At 40.6% G+C, this 17,638-nt stretch overlaps 1 protein-coding gene across 1 annotated transcript in view; it reads right to left on the bottom strand.

Annotated features, from left to right (window-relative positions):
• Positions 1–12,524, bottom strand: part of rasl10a (RAS-like, family 10, member A) — a 28,786-nt gene extending 16,262 nt beyond the window's left edge. The window contains exon 1 of the mRNA XM_007228772.4: positions 11,122–12,524. Coding sequence (XP_007228834.1) covers positions 11,122–11,337 — 216 coding nt within the window. The 5' untranslated portion in view covers positions 11,338–12,524. The remainder of the gene's footprint in view (positions 1–11,121) is intronic.
• Between the last annotated feature and the right edge of the window lie 5,114 nt (positions 12,525–17,638).

A 17,638-nucleotide genomic window follows, 5' to 3' on the forward strand; every position in this document is an offset into this window, starting at 1 on the left:
GGAAATGTAAATATTCAGATTAGTATTTATTAACATTGATAATGAACATAACAAGGCATTGTTTGCATTATGATAAATATACAATTATACACATTTTACATTAGCTTTTTTTCCATTTCTTCGTATTTTTCTGTCAAATACGTGCTCTAAACCTCATTTCAGAGGTTAAAAATACAATTTTAAAAATGTAAAATTTACACACCATTTCAGATTCAACCAATCTGGGTTTTTCAGTCTGGTTCTGTGTTGTTTAATGTGTGTTTTTATGTAGCAGGGACTACATACACACATTTTGTTTCCCATAGGAAATGATGGGGAGTAAACATTTTGGTACAAATACACAGCTAACACCCCACCAACCACATAGGCTACCATGGCAACCATGTAGCTGTAACTGCTTAACAACAGATATTAAACTCCGACCCTGGCCAACAATGCAAAAAATGGACCAGCCCTTCCATTATTATGATACTTAACTTCCAATAAAGAAGGATGTATAAACAATTCCGATTAGACTGTTTGATTATATGGTAGTGAATTTAATGAGACATTGTTTTTGTTCTAATAAATACACAAATTTACACATATTTCAACACCATTCTAGATTTAATTGTAAAAATATTTATTTTTCAGTCTGATTGTTTGTGTTTTTAGCAATGATGTATTTTTTACAATTTTGTACCATAGGATACTTTCTAATGAAATAAATATATTATATAAATGTAAATTTGTGTGATATTTTATGTAATCAAGTAGCAAAATCTTGTTAAGTAGTGTAAACTCCACCATATCCATCCACTTTTCACCTTTTGAAGTTCTTTTGTCAATGGAGAACTGTTCGATATAACTCATTTAAAAAATGTCATTTTTTCATGTGGAGATTGAGGACATTATTAATCTGATACACTGTGTAATCCATCGTCATTTAATATGATGTTCTAAATAATCCACCATAATCTGGATTTTACTGACATGATGCTTAAATACAGTCGGTTAATCTGCGGCTCTGTGTCGGCTCAGGTGGTTCAGGTGGTTCAGGTGGTTCAGGTGTGTTCAGGTGTGTTCGGGGGTGGACTATATTGCAGAGGATGAGGGAGTGAGTGAAGTCATATCGCTGTAAAAAATGGATATTTTAGCAATTATAATAATTTTATAAATTGTATCGAACCTAACTGCCCTTGGATCCCAAACAGAGCCTGGATTTATTGCTAAAGATGATCTGATTCCAGACTGTAAAAAAGTCCAGGTCTGTCTGTGTGTCTGTCTGTCTGTCTGTCTATGTATCTATGTATTTTTGTCTGTCTATCGATCTATTTATTCTGTACAGAGCTGTCTTACTAGGTATTTGTCTATCTATCTATCCATCCATCCATCCGATTACCAGCCCACCTGTAAGCCCGCACACCCGTTCAAACCCCGCCCACCCACTCAAACTCCACCCCACACCCCTTCAAAACCCTGCCCACCCACCCCTTTAACCCCCAAACACCCGCCCACCCGTTCGCCCATTCATTCATCCATCCATCCATCCATCCATCCATCCATCCATCCATCCATCCATCCATCCACCTACCTCTACATCTATCTATTCTGTCCTGAGCTGTCTGTGTAACTACTATCTATCTGTGTCACATATTAGCCTGTGTCTGTCCTGTGTTTTTCCCTCTTTTGGTTTTCTGTGCTCCTGCCCTGTTTTCCTGTCTTGTGTTTCCAGCCATGTGCTTTTTTGAGCACATGGCATTGTTTTGTTATTGTTCTGTCGCTGCCCTAGCCCTGCCCAAGCCATTAGTGTTGTCACCTTGTGTCTCATTTGTAACTCCGCCCCCTCATTACTTCCACAGGTGTCCCTAGTGTGTGCCTGTGTATAAATACCTCATGTGATCCATTGTTCTCTGTCGCGCTTTTTGTTTGACCGTGTCCTGTTAATCTTTCCAGATCGTGTTTTAATGTTTTGTTTAGCCTCAGACCTGTTGTGTTGTTTGTCTTCAGTTTTCCAGGTTTGCTTTATGTAGTTAGTTTCTTTGTTATTTTGGCCTGTTTGTTTCAGTCTTTTAGTTTATCTTCTGGTTTATAGTGTTTGTTTCAGTAACCTTTTTCTTTATAGTTCTTCCTTAGTGTTTTGTTAGTTTATTTTGTAAATATGGAGAATAAACCTGACTTGCGCTTACATCCTGCCTCCTCCATGTTACTATCTATCTGTCTGTCTGTCTGTCTGTCTGTCTGTCTATTTAATTATGACACCACTTTTAACGAAGGCGACAGAGGCAAGTTTTTTTTTTTATAGTGCAGAGAGAAGTGCAGTAATTTCATGTGTTATTTTTGTTTGTGAATGAATGAACTAAATAACAATAGAATAGTAAAGAACATCACTACAACGTTTCCATAATTACATAATAATAACAACAGAAGAATAAATACAGCAGCAAACAGTAAAACAATACAAAGCACTACTGAACAGAACCGAACCTGGAAGAATCTGGGTTAGAATAGAACAGGGTGGAATTGTGTTGTCTTTTTTTTTTCTTTTCCCATGTCATTTCATCACAATGGAAAGAGAAAGATAAAAGGAGGGATGAGGGAGGGGTGAGAAGAAAAGAAAAAAAGAAGAGCCTCCTCCGCTACTGCTGGGTACCGAGCTACTCTGAGATCCAGGAGAAATGAAGCCTAAAAAACAGAGAGAGAGAGAGAGAGAGAGAGAGAGAGAGAGAGAGAGAGAAAAAGACAGAGAGAGAGCACAAGAAAGAAAGAGAGAGAGAGAAAGAGAGAGAGAGAAAGAGAGAGAGAGAGAGAGAGAGAGAGAGAGAGAGAAAGACAGAGAGAGCACAAGAAAGAGAGAGAGAGAGAGAGAAGGAGCATGAGAGAGTGAACGAGAAAAAAAAACAGAGAGAAGGAGAAAAAAGCACAAGAGAGAGAGAGAGTGCAAGAGAGAGAAAGAGAGAGAGACAGAGAGAGAAAGAGCACAAGAGAGAGAAAAAGAGAAAAAGCATAAGAGAGAGGAGAAATGGCGCAAGAGAGAGAGAGAGAGAGAGCACAAGAGACAGAGTGCAAGAGAGAGAGAGAACGAGAAAAGGCGCAAGAGAGAGAGAGAAACAGCATGAAAGAGAGAAAAAGCGCAAAACAGAAGGAGAAAGAGATAGAAATAAAGAGAAAAAGAGCGATAGCACAAGAGAGATAGAGAAAGAAAGAGAGCAAGAGAGAGCGAGAGAGAGCAAAAGAGATAGCGCAAGACAGAGAAAGAGAGAGCATGAATGAGAGAGAGACAGAACACAAGAGAGAGAAAGCACAAGAGAAAGAGAGAGTGAGAGAAAAGACGAAAAAGCTCAGGAGAGAAAGGGAGAGAGAAAGAGAACAAGAGAAAAAACACTAGAGAGAGGAAACAGGAGAGAGAGAGCATGCAAGAGACAGAGAGAGGGAGAACAAGAGAGAAATTGTGAGAGAGAGAGAGAGAAAGACTCTCTCTCTCCATCTGTGTGAGATTGGTGTAAACACACCAGCAGACGCTCAGCAAATCCACAAAGCCGTTCACGGTCATCATACACTAATCTCCACAATGAACATCATCTCTAATACACACTGACTGATCTCTGCTCGAGGCCCCCGGGGGCCCGTAAAACACACTTTAAAAGCTGAAGCTGGAGCTGAAATGGAATTATGTCCGTCCCTGGAGTTCCACGACATCTTCCACTTAGCTGTTACACAACCGAGTGGCAGCGCATCCAGTGCTCTGATCCACGATTCCTGCTTCCAGTCCTGAACTACGATACGAATCTAGTTCTTCAAAGGTTTAGTAAAGTCAGGGGTTCAAAATGAGACATAAACAGCCCCGTTGCAACAAGGCAAGCAAACCAACCAATTGCTTGACCTGAGGACCCCAGACAGCGACTGGTTATGCATTGAATGCAACGCCAAACTGTGTGAGCGTCTCTTTAAATTCTTTGACAGTCAATGCAATAAAGGACAGCAACACTGTTAACAGTATCCCCCTCAAGGGGGCGTCTCCCACCGGTTGCTGACAGGGAACAGCCTGGAAGGTTCGTCATTCCTGCCGCCGGCAAAAGTTTGTTCATTTTTCTTGGGAACCCAATTGCCTTGGAATGGCCTTGAGCATAACTAAAGAAAGGTCTGGTCTCAAAAAGGGTTATTCGATGCCCTTGAATACTGAATGTAATTTCCTTTAAATATACCTGTTGATTTGCCCTGTATCTACTGTAAAGTGAATAAAGGAAGTGTGTGATAAAAACTTTACTTACAAAAAAAAGGTTATTTGGAGTTAGAGAGTACATCCCGTTTTTTCCAAACAATCTTCTAATGTATGAAACTCTTCTTCTTTAAATTATGGATGTTCCTCTACTGGCACAGGTATGTCATGTAAAGGTTCTAGACAAATTAATATTTTATTACCCCTAAAGTCCGGGAAGTAAGCAGGTATCATGGCTAGGCTAAAAGCTAAAAAGTGCCCCTTAGAAAATTCTCAATATGAAAAACATTGCCAAGGAAAATCCCACTGAGCAAAGCACCCCAGGAGGAAGCACTGACAATTGTCCCTTAGGAAAGTACCCTCCTAAGTACTTAGTGAAACACCCTCGAGAAAAACTCCCTCAAGCAGTGCCTGTCTGAAGAGTTCCCACTGACAAAAGTACCCTTAGAAGAGAAATATATTGAAAAGTGCCCTTCTGGAAGGTGACACTGAAGAGAGGACCCCCAGGGAAGTGTTACTTAGAAAACCTCCCTTAGGCAAGCACTGTGGTGAAAAGTGCCACTGAGAAAAGTGCCCTCAGGAAAGTGCCACAGTGCAATTCTTCCTCAGGAAAGCATTGTGGTGTAAAGTGTTTTTCTGGAAAGTGACACTGAAGAGAGGACCCTCAAGTTGCTCAGAAAACCTCTTTCAGAGAAGCATTGTGGTGAAAAGTATCCTTCTGGAAAGTGTCACTAATGAGAGCACCCACAGGCAAGTGCTGTGGTGCCATTCTCCCTCAGTAAAGCACTGTGGGGTAAAGTGTCCTACTGGGAAGTGACACTGAAGAGAGGATCCCCAAGTTGCTGAGAAAACTTCTTTCAGAGTAGCATTGTGTAGAAAAGTGCCCTTCCGGAAAGTGTCACTTATAAGAGCACCCACAGGCAAGTGCTGTAGTGCCATTCTCCCTTAGGGAAGCACTGTGGTGAAAAGTGCCACTGAGAAAAGTGCCCTCAGACAAGCGCTGCAGTGAAATTCTTCTTTAGGAAAGCACTTTGGGGAAAAGTGCCCTTCCAGAAAGTGCTACTGAAACGAGCACCCTCAGGCAAGTGCCAGAGTGCAATTCTTCCTCAGGAAAGCACTGTGGTGAAAAGTGCCCTTCTGGAAAGTGTCACTAAAGAGAGCACCCCGAGTTAAGTGCTGCTGAAAAAAACCCTCCCTCTTGGAAGCACTGTGGTGAAAAGTCCCACTTAAGAAAGTGCCACTGAGGAGAGCACCATCAGGAAAATGTCGCGAAGAGAGTTCATATTGGGGAAAACATGCTGAAGAAAGCTCCATTAGGGAAGTGCCATTAATGTACAGAAAAAGCACTTTCTATAAATGTGTCCCTCTGAAAGGACACTTCCTTTTGGGAAAGTGCCACTGAGGAAAGAAAAAGCCATATATAATGTACATATTTTACATGTGGAAGAGTGTGTGCTAAATGAAAGGATACGTTACAGTATATGTGAATCATGTGAGCCGTTGCAGTGCCACAAACACCAGCCAATCAGAGCAGAGCTTACAATCAGAAAAAAACAACAAGTACATCTCATGTATATATAGCACACAACAATGTAAATATTAAAAAAAATCATTCTTTAGCATCTTTAAGAGCTGATTTTGGCGATACTGCAAATCTTTGACGAGGTCTGATGAAATGAGTAGAGTAATCTTGCAGGTTTTGAGCGTAAAAAGGGGGTAAATCACCCAGAATATTCACGTTTTCCTGTCAGGCGAGTGCCAGCGCTCACTCTTTAAATTGAAAAGCTCAGATGAGACGGAAGCAGTTAGCGGACTGGTGTGAAGCCGTAATGAAGTGCTGATTACCCACAGGTCTGATGCGCTAATCCTGCTTTAACTCAATCAGAGCTGCCGGGAGATGAAGCACAAACTCGAGGCCTTTGGTTCTGCTCCACTTGCGGGCCGATCAGAGAGTCGGGTCAGGATGTGAGGAACGAAAGCATCCCAGCTCAGCGGAAACGGGCCATTTCCAACCAGTGTGTATTCACCCGGGAACCCTGGTGAGCCTAATGGAGCTCAATAAAGCCATTTTCAGAGAGAGAGAGAGAGAAAAGCTGCAGTGCTGCAGTATCGCTCTCGTCCCTTTATCTATTTCGCTTTATGTTCGGTCTTTCTCCTTCGCTTTCTTTGCTGCTTCACTCTCGCTTCCCCCCCGTCATCTTCCCCCTGTGATCTCAAGCTCAGAATCAATTAATTTTGACAGCAGACGTTCTTTAGTGCATGCCGTTCTAGCAGTGACCCACCACATGGTTTAACCACGTCTTAAACTGTATATAAAGTCACTTTTTTTGGATTTGTTGAGAGATGGGGTGGAGTTCTGGTTATTGGTACTTTTTGATGTCCAGGTGTATCCGTCTGATACAGTATTATGATTATTTAATCAATACACAGCACTGAATGTCTGAACGCTCAGTTTCAGATTTAGGCAGAAACCATTAGAGCACAAATACTGGTCATAGCCAGTACAACTGTTTGGAATGTCCTGAAGAAGAAAGTCGTCACTGGTGTACTAAATAACAGATCTTGAACAGGTAGATCAAGCAAAAGCACAGCAGTTGAGGACAGAACGTTGTGGTGGAGTTTTGGTTGTCAATCCCTTCATTGTTGTTGTAGATGGAAGATATTTGTGTTTGATAAATATGAGATCAACATTTCAGCTTATATTTCCAGGTATTTACATCTACTGGATCTGATACACAGTTCAGAAGATGGCACCTTCTGAGAATGGACCTTCTCCATGAGAAGATGAAAAGTTAGAGCCATTGGAGCAGAAATATTGGTAATAGCCAGTAAACTGTCAGGACTGTTCTGAAGAAGAAAGTAGTCACTGGTTTACTAAGTAACAGATCTCGAACAGCCAGATAAAAGAAAAGCACAGCAGTTGATGACAAACATTGTGATGGCTGTAAAGAAAGAGTTGGGGTAGAGTTTTGGTGGTCAAATATGTCTTGGGCTACAGTGCCCCCCAAAAAGTGAGGTCAATCCCTGTATTTTGTTGTAGACAGAAGATATTTGGGTTTGATAAATATGAGATGAACATTCCAGCTTTTATTTCCAGGTATTTACATCTACTGCATCCAACTCATTTTTCTTGTGGGCAAAAGAATTATTGAAACGTGTATCAGTACAAGTATCAGGTGTGTTTTGATGCCCAGGTGTATCTATCCTCATACATTAATTATTTAAATCAATAAACATCATTAAAAATCTGGATTTTGCCTAAGCAGAATATGCATTTATAGCAGTAACCAGTAACATAAAAAAACTGAAAGCTGTCCATGAGAAGATAAAAAAATCAGACAGAGCCATTATAGCACAGATATTAGAGCCAGTACAACCGTTTGCAATGGTCTGAAGAAGAAAGTCATCACTGGTGTACTAAGTAACAGATGTCGAACAGGTAGATGAAGGAAAAGCACAGATTTGATCAAAGAAACATTGTGAATGCTGTAACAAAAAGACTCTAAAACTACTTTTAGTGGAATCAGCAACTACCTCCAGAGAGTGGGGTTCACAAAAGGCTTCATCAAAAGATGAAAAACACTATTAGCAAGAAGTATAGGAAGGTCAGGCTGAAATTAGCCAAAATGTACAGAGAAAAGCCTATGGATTGATTATAAATTGATGACACAAAGAGTAACATTTACCAGTGTGATGGAAAGGCTAAAGTTTGGAGAAAGAAATTATCTGTTCATGATCTCAAACATACCAGGTGTGAACAGATATGGATTTCAGCAGCTAATCGTTTGTGAATGGAGAGATGAACGTGTTTACACTGGCAGATCTCCTTCTGAAGTGGTTTGAGTGATCAGATCTGAATCTGTTGTAAATGTATCTTATGAGTTTTACGCTTTACCTGTATTTGTATGTAGTTCATCTCAGGACACCTTCTGTAAAAGGAAGCCTACTGGAATATTCTTTCCTCCGGCTGCATCCTTTCATCCCTCATGCTTTCACATTCAGCACTTCTCAACTCTTCAAACCCTAATATTAAAAACCACCAACCCCCACCAGAAGGTCCCGTTGCCTTGGTGACCTCAGAAGGCCTTGTTTGGAGAGGGTCTTCTGATGTCAAAGCTGGGCTTTAATTTCATACATTTCAAACACCTGCAGCCGGGCAAAGGTCTGAACATGTTTAAAGGGGAATTCCACCAATATTAAAAAATTTGAACAAACGATTGAACTGTAAGTATAAATTCTCGATAGGAGATTAAAGAAGATTAACATCAGCGATGATCTGCAGGTTCTACAGCTGAATGGAAAAACGTTAGTACATGTTTAGATTGAAAATGACTCAAATCTAAATTTTTGTCCGAATTTTCTTCTGTTAAAATCAGATTTAGGTCATGTTGGCTCAGTGGAGGATCTAGGCTTTTTTTTAAATCAGTATTCATAGAGGGGCCAATTATTTCAAACTATGCTCAAACATTTGCATGTTATTTTAAAAAGCTTACAGAATAAAATCCTAATTTTTAGTTAATTATGCACCATTTTTACACAAAAAATAAAATCAAAAGGAAAATGTGTTGCATGATGCAAATTCAAAACATATGTACAAATATATTAAATCCATATTTTAAATATGCTTGCTTACTTTATTATATTTGCAGTTGTTTATAAAAATAATTTGCGTTTGGATTTTGCCAGTCTTTGCTTTCATTCTTTTGTTTTTTTTTCTTAGGATTTTTAGGGGACAATCAGATTTCAGCTGGGGACAATCGTTTTTGAACCGCCAGTCTGATATAATGATATAATGAATCACATCAAATTTAAGTCTTAAGACATCATTAATCTACTGCATCTTCATCGGGTCTATTGGGTTGTCCACATTACACCCAGCTACATATTCGTTTAGTAGAAAATATTTGTAAACGTTCTGGTAACATTGCTGAAACGTCACTTTAATTTTTTGTTTAAAGGGTAACTAAACCCCCTGATTTTTGCTGACTCTATTCTCAGGCTAAGAAATGGGAGGGGTAAATTTGGCGTGGGCACTAGATGATGTATGGGTTTAGAGGTAGGGCGGAAGGGAGAGCTGATTGGCTTAGCTGATAGCGTTGAGAACCAAATGATTGAACACCACCGGGGGGAGGTGCTATTATCGATACTTGCCTATAGCACAGTTGAACCTGAGAGGGCGCTACAGAGGTGGAAATGACCACAATAAAAGCATTTTTTACAGGTTAGAAAAGGTTTCTTATAATTTTAAGCAGAACTGGCATGTTTCATTATTTCTAAGGAACATATTTCAGCTATTGATGTAAAAAATATATATAAAATATAAGTTCCTTCCTGGAACTTTGCTAAACTTACTTCCAAATTAAGATAAACCAACTCCAATCGAGCAAAACAAATCGTAATTGATTAATGATGCGTTTAATGTGAACAGAGACCTCTTAACATTTCCATCCTCTGGGCTGAATAGAAGCTGGCTTTTAAAGGCTTATTCCAGTTCAAGAACTTTGTACGAGGTCCCTAAAACAAAGTTAAAAATGGAGAAAATTGCACTTTAGTTGCATGACGTCTTTCTAAAGGTCAGAGTGAAGAAGTTTGAGATTTACGAAGCCATAGAGACGTCACACTGAGAGGAGATCTTGTAGCAGGAATGTATTTGTTTTTTCCCAGCTATCTCTGCCTGAGGGGGTTTAAAATGAAACACGCTTACGGATGCTCAAGTCAAGCCACGTCACCATAGCAACAACTCCAGAGAGATCTGTTTCTGGAGGAAAGCCCTCTCCCCCATCAGCATCACGCCGCCCGCACCAGGCTTCTCCACTTTCCAGAGGTGAACGGATTCGACCCGCCGACGCATTCCCTTAAGAAACCACAGAGAGAAGTACTGAAGCGGCCGAACAGGTAAACCCTGAGGACCATTTCAGACAGAGGGAAGGATTCGATGAGACAGTGGACAAGAAAAACTGTCCACAACTCTCCAAGGGACGTGATTAATGGCCTCACAATCCATTACGCATTTTACAAGGACATCCTTGATTGGCAATATTACTGGAAAGGTACATTTCCAATTTGCGCATGTGTTAATAAGCATCCGTTCCTTCAGGTCAGAAAATTATTGAACAACGTTCATAAAAGAAAGATTGAAAGGCATTCTCAGATTTCTCCCTCTATATCTGTCCCTGCAGGTACCCTCTCCAATCTCCAACCTCAATTCCAGTTCTTTAATCCATGTCCCTTCCAATAGTACCTCAAACTACGATCTATGTTTCTACAGATATCATTCAACACAATTAATGTTCTGGACTAAAAATTAAGAGACCACGTCATTTTCTGAATCAGTTTCTCTGATTTTGCTATTTATAGGTTTATGTTTGAGTAAAATGAACATTGTTGTTTTATTCTATAAACTACAGAAAACATTTCTCCCAAATTCCAAATAAAAATGTTCTCATTTAGAGCATTTATTTACAGAAAATGAGAAATGGCTGAAAAAAAGGAAAACAATGCAAAGAAGTTCAGAAATCAATATTTGGTGGAATAACCCTGTTTTTTAATCACATATTTTTTCATGCATCTTGGCATCATGTTCTCCTCCACCAGTCTTACACACTGCTTTTGGATGACCTTATGTCACTTGATGGCTTGTGATCAACCATCTTCCTCTTAATTATATTCCAGAGGTTTTCAATTTGGTAAAATCGAAGAAAGATTTTTAAGTGATCTTTTATTTTTTTTCCAGAGCTGTATGTATATGTTCTTTTGGGTTTCAAATCCAATCAAGGTCTTTCCTCCAATTCAAAACTCGCCCAATCAAGAACTTCTGAAGGCAATAATTAATATACAGTAAGTGATGGACTTATTTTATCTTAAAGCTAATACTGTGAAACTAAGATACAAAACTTTACCTGCTCCCATCCAAGTGACCGTACCTGAGAGGGGCTGGAAGGAAACGAGGCAATCGGCGGCACGTCCAGGATCTTCAGGTCGTACATGACCCCGTTGAGGATGACGGAGGGCCTGTAGACGTATCGTTCCTGGGTAGGATTGTAGCTCTCTGAGAAGTCATTGTAAACAAAGCGGCGGATGATGGAAGTTTTGCCCACTCCAGGCGCACCGATGACTGCGATGCTCAGCGTCTCGACCATCCCGCGGAAGATCTGGGCTACACCATGGACAGCAACTCCTGTTGTGGAAAAGCTTCACAATTCCCTCGTCCGGAGGGGGTTCGGGGGTCTGATGGTGTTCTTCGTTCCAAAGGGCATCCTTATGAACTCTTCTCCACTGGTTTTGTGTCCTGCAGTTCAGGATGAGTCCTGCTGCTATCTCTCCCCCAGGCGCACCATGCGCGAGTGGTCCAGCGATGCTGAGGATGCTCGGATGCTGATTTCCATTGGGGACTCCAGCAGCGCTCAGCCTTGCGCAAACTGAACCTTCGTAACGATCCCCATGCAGATACCCATCACCTGGAGGTTGAGCTCTCTTTTTACTCTCTCTGTCTTCTCTCTCTATCTATCTATTTCTTTCTCTCTCTCTCTTTTGTTCTCCACACAAACAGAAGCTGTTATGCTGTCAGGTCTCGTGGTCCGTCTGCATCACTCCTCATCTTCATCCTCGTGCCGCGCTCGTGCTTTTCCCCCTCCCACAACTCGCGGCTTTATGCCACGGTCACACACACACACACTCGCGCTGCTGCATTGGCACGCTCTCGCGCTCTCTCTCTCTCTCTTTCTCTATTGCTTGCGCTCTATCTATTTGCTTGCGCTCTCTGCACATGGATCTCCTGCTTTCCCTTATTCCCAAATAGACAGTCCTCTCTAATTCCCTATCATCATTTTTATTCTTGTCCATAATAAAATTTTTTAGCTCATTTAATCTAGGGACAGGAAATATGTGCATTTAAAACCATTCAACATTATATACAGTTTTTTTATACAGTTACAACATCACAATTTACAATTTGCATCATCTTAAATGCATGCATCATTTGTCATGTCAAACACTTTAACAAAAGGTCACATTTCTCATGTCAGTGTCTTTGCTTTCATGAATTAAAATGTTATTTATCCCTTTTTGTTTTACATCAGCTTCTACCAGTCTTCTGTGGTTTGTTGTGTGTTTTCTTGCCAACAGAATCCTTACAGTTTATAAGAGATTAACAGAAATCACCCTTTCAAAGCTTCTTCTAAGCTTCACAATGTCATTCGCTCTTGTTCTGTTTCATGTACAGTTTACATCAACAACAAATCAACACATTTTTACAGTTTTAAAGCCATTTGCTGTCCTTTCCTGAACAGTACTTTATATTCACATTGTTTAGTCTGTTATAGAGGACCCACACTTTAGTGCAAAAACTCCTCACAGCATGCAGCTGAAAGTGAAGCAGCTAATTTTCATATTCAAATGAATCTATTGAAATGCGGTCTGCTGCACAAGGGAAACACGGTTGGCTGCTTTATTCTTCTGTAATTAGGCAACAAGTTGATTGTGGTGTAGCCTATGTGAGCGCCCTATGCAGCTGCCCACGTTTATACTTCTGCATGTGCATGTGTCCGCACCTCTGCTTTGCAGTTTAAATGTGGGCAAGGAGATGCATGTTGAGCTAGCAGGGTGGTGCCCGTGGCTACTCATAGGAAATGCATAGACTACGGTGTCGTTTGTGACGCACAAGTATACAAGTGTTCGACTGGAAAATGAGCATTTACATTAGTCTGCAGAAGTGAGGATATTCACGCCTAATTGATCTCATTCCCTTGATTTTCAGGGTAAGTGCACCATTATTCAAAAGACCTCCCCTACCTGCCCCAGCAGGTGCCTTTAGCATCTTTAATAAACCCTCCGACCAAAATGTCCCCAGTTTCAAATTGACAGCTGCATTAATAATTAATTATAATTAAAAATGAATCAGCTTTCTAAGACCTAAGATAGAACCCTTTGGGATTCCATTAGATAAAATCAATTGAACACCAAACACATCCATTGACAAATCCATTGATAAAATAAAGAAAATAAAAAGGCTAATATGTCTAGTGTGCCTCTTGGAGCGAGAAAGCATTGACTGCTAGACATTAATCTCCAATTACAGATTTTGAGAGAGGTGGGTGGGCGCATCATTGGACTGAGAGAAGCAGAATGTTCATTTTAAGGTACCATCTGTGCTGAGACTTGGGCCCATTGCAACAAGGCAAGCAAACCAAGCAATTGCCTACCGCCCTGAACCAGCCTGGGGCCCCCAGACAAAGACAAAATTGTGTTTGAGTTCCTTCAAAGCAGGAAAGTCCAAAGACACTGTTATCATAAACCCCCTCAAGGGGGCGCCTGCCACTAGTTTCAAACAGTAGCAAGCCAGCCAGATTCGCCATTCCTGCAGCCGGCAAAATATGAAACTTCAGCAACTTCATCAGGAAACATTAAATAATTTACATTGGATAAAGGGTGGGTGCATTTTGTTTGGGGCCACCAATTGCCTTCAAACAGACCTTCTGGCAGTCATGTCGTAAACAGGAAACCTGGACTGCTACAGACTGGGCTGGTATCATCTTTTGCAACAAATACAGGTTCTGTTTGGGATCCAACAATAGTGTGATGATCTGGGGAGAACTGCATATGAAAGTCGATCACCCACAGTACACTTTCAGCAGGATAATGCTCACCCAAGGAATGTCTGTTTCCCTGAAACATCACCTCCAGATTGCAGCACTTTCTTCAACTTCCTGGTCTCCAGATTTACCGCAAATCCAGCATTTATAGAACTAAAAGCAATGCTAGGCTCAACAACCTATTAGTGTTTAGAATCAATAGATTCTAGGTAGATTCTAACTGTCATCTACTATCATTGTCACTGCTGTTGCTTTTTGGTGTACAAAACAGTGTTTAAAAGTTATACAGTATTTCTCTACACAGTTTAATTTGAGGACTCTTGCCTTGTCTTTAACGTAGGTTCAAGTAAGGACATCCTCTCCTCCACCCAGCTGTATTGTATGATCCCACCATCCCCCCTGACATTTGTTTTTTGCACTTTGACTAAGGGTCACTTAGCTTCACTCCCTAGGGGCTCTTGGTCTATTTTTAGAGGCACTGTATATTTAAGGTATATTGGATTTCTAACAATAGTCAACAATTTAAGAGGCTGTAGCTCTGCCTCATTGTATAATATCACAATACCTACATGAAGAGAGTTATTAATATTCATTTGTTGGACATCTTGTCTGATAACCCAATTACAAATCAATGAAGGATGTAAACCATGTACTTGTCCAGTCCCAGAGGTCCACTGTAGATGTTAGAAATAATTTATGAACCAAATCACTGCCTGCATAAGTGAATATTGATGATATGACTCCAGTCCTTGGTTCCTGTCAAGGGGTTGATATACTGTACTGTACAGTATGTTGAATATAAGTATTTGCTTGTATGCTTTCAAAGGCATAACAGGATGGGACAATTCCCACAAACTTGTGAGCATGAAATTGTCCAAAATCCTTTTACTGGAACTAAGGATCCGAGCCCCATAATCCCCCCTCAACCAAACTTTACACTTCGCACAGTCTACACACAATGAAAGAGTCCATTGGAAATGCCAAGCGAAGAAGTGTGGTTTGTACCTCCGGAAAATATGTCTCCATTGCTTGGAGATGTAAGGGTTGGATACAGCTGCTCGGCCATGGAAACCCAATTTCATTAAGATCTTAATACAATGCTGTTCTTGAGCTAATCTGAAGATCACATGATGTTTAAAGGTCACTGTGCTGTTCTTGAGAACTAAAAGGTCTCCAGAACATCAGGCAGGTCTTGTGGGGTGTTTCTGGTATGTAGTGATCAGTACTTTCCAAAAGTAGTCTAAGTAATTTGGACTTCTCCCTTCAGGTAGATTACTTGTTTCTGCTAAAGACTTTCCCTGCAGTATCTGAATGATGGATTTAGGCCACTCTACATGCTAATACTGTACATGTTCACGTACGTGTGTTCATGGTTCTAGCATTAATAATCATTAAACTGAAAGAATGAAGGAATGTAAGAGTGTGTGTGTGGATGTGTGTGTAGCCTATATAGTGGTATGTAATTGAGTTGCCCAGGGAACGCAGGACTAATTACAGCACAGGATGAGGTTTGCATCGATCGGAATTCCACTTACTGTGCGCTACAAGCAATGATCTGAGATTGGACCTCCTTGATTTTTTTCCATTACTGACCTCGGGAATTATTTATATATGAAGGACACATTTACTAGGAAAAACTGTACATAAATTAAATGGAGGCTCTATCTAGATCCCTGTTGGAGCTTCTAGCCTGAATACAAGCCTGAGATCAGGTTCCGTATGGCATCCTATAGCACATTTACCCACAGATGTTGGTACAGCTGGGCCTGTAGATCTTGCTCTATGCTTCGTAGGTTGAAGCTGAAGCTGATTCCCTGCTGTTCCACAAATGCTGGATTGGTGATAGATCAATAAATCTGGAGACTGGGCTGGACGTCCAGAAGGAAGTGCTGCAATCTGATGGAGACGTTCCTAAAAAAAACAGACATTCCTTACTGTGTGGACGAGCATTAACCTGCTGAAAAATGCCTGTTGGACGTCCTGTCAGGATGTTCTGCACATATAACTGAGCAGTTACTGTTCCTACTAGGGGTGAGCAACTGTCGTAGGCAATGCTCCTCAGATCATCAATCACACCAGCAGTTTACACTGCGAACTTTTCAGTCCACCTCAAATGCAGGATTGAAGCGCTAAAGAGAACCTAGATTCATCACTAAAGATGATACAGTTGCAGTGCATAGCAGTCCAGGTTTCTTGTCTACAACAAACAGTACTGCAAACTAAGATCATTCGTCAAAAAGACTATCCTTCTTCTCTTTGTCCAATGATGCTCCGCCTTTCAAATCTGACAACTGAACAAAATATCTCCAAGTCATAGAGCCTAGCAGTCAATGATCTCTCACCAGGAGGTGCACTAGCCAAGAGTAGCCTCTGATAATACTTTTCCATCAAAAGGACTTTGGTTCTTGAACCAGTTCAGTTCGGAAAAGAACTGTGGTACTTTTCAGTGAACCAGCCAACATTTTTTCAGTTTTAGTGGAACCGTCAAAACGACACATCATCTGTCATCAACAGAGGGCGCTGCACAGCGGCGATGAATAGAAGCGGTCACGGTTCGCACTGAAAAACCTAGTATTCTTCGGTTCCCACTGCAAACAAACGTTTCTGGTTCCAGAAAGTACTTTTGTTTGTGGAAACAAGGCTTTTTATACAGCTATGCATAGCAAGACCAGAGTCTAATCAGACCACACCTCTAATCATTTATGTACCTTACATACAAGATATACAAGCAATGTACCTGTGCTATTTTTTTTTGTCAAGGCTTGTAAAGTCTAACCATGGCTGCAGAGACTCAATAGTAGGAGTTCTTCTTGTTGTTTAAGGCGGAATGTTGTCTCCAGTCACCCCCTGCAAGGCGAAATGCACCTGGGAGACGTAAAACACTGTTACAGAGGTGTGAGGTTCTGCAGTACTTCACAGAAAACAAGCTGTAATCACTTTCTAACACTGCAGTATATTGGGTTACTTGTTTTCAGGTCTGCAGTAAGACTCCGCAGGCTGTTGTTTGGCCACTCTATTTGCCAGCTCTCTACATCCTCACAGCCGAGCCTGGTTAAATCTCCAGAGGGATTCGATTCAAAGTCCTTCACCTGCGAGAAAAGATGCTGCAGTGCCGCTAGCGATGATGCCTGAAACAGCTTCACATCTCATGATTCGCTTAGGGCGTTTTCACAGCGGAAAATTCAGAATAGAGTGCTAGACCAGCTGTTTTTACTCGGATTAGTTTTGTCCAAATTTAAACTGCAGAATGGTGACATAAAAAACAACAACTTTACAACATAATGTCATCCAGGGCAGATAATACCATTTGGGAACCCTAAGCATAAAGGCAGTATGTCAAAATCTGGTTTATGCAAAATCAAATGGCCATTTTACCTAAGATTGACCTTCCATTAATCCAAAATGCTACATTAAAATAATTGAATACTCATATCATTAATAGTATAGGAAGGCTACTTCAAGAATTGAATGGTTTAATTGGATCACAGTTTGATTTGTTTTATAGGACTCCGAAATATGGTTTGCGCAAAACTGAACAGACATTTTTTCCTAGGTTAGACCTCCCATTTCTCCAAAATGCTACTGTACAATCACTTGATACTTAAGCTGTTAATAGTATAGGAATGGTTCTTTAAGAATTTAATGGTTTAATTTGATCACAGTTTGATTTGCTGGTTTTATAGGACTCCAAAATATGGTTTATGCAAAACCGAATGGATATTTTTTCCGAAGTTTGACCTCCCATTACTCCAAAACGCTACTGTAAAATCACTTGATACTTAAGCTGTTAATAGTATAGAAAGGCTTCTTTGAGAATTTAATGGAGTCATTTGATAACAGTTAGATTTAC

Source organism: Astyanax mexicanus, chromosome 22, assembly GCF_023375975.1.
Source record: "Astyanax mexicanus isolate ESR-SI-001 chromosome 22, AstMex3_surface, whole genome shotgun sequence".
Lineage (NCBI taxonomy): Eukaryota > Metazoa > Chordata > Actinopteri > Characiformes > Acestrorhamphidae > Astyanax > Astyanax mexicanus.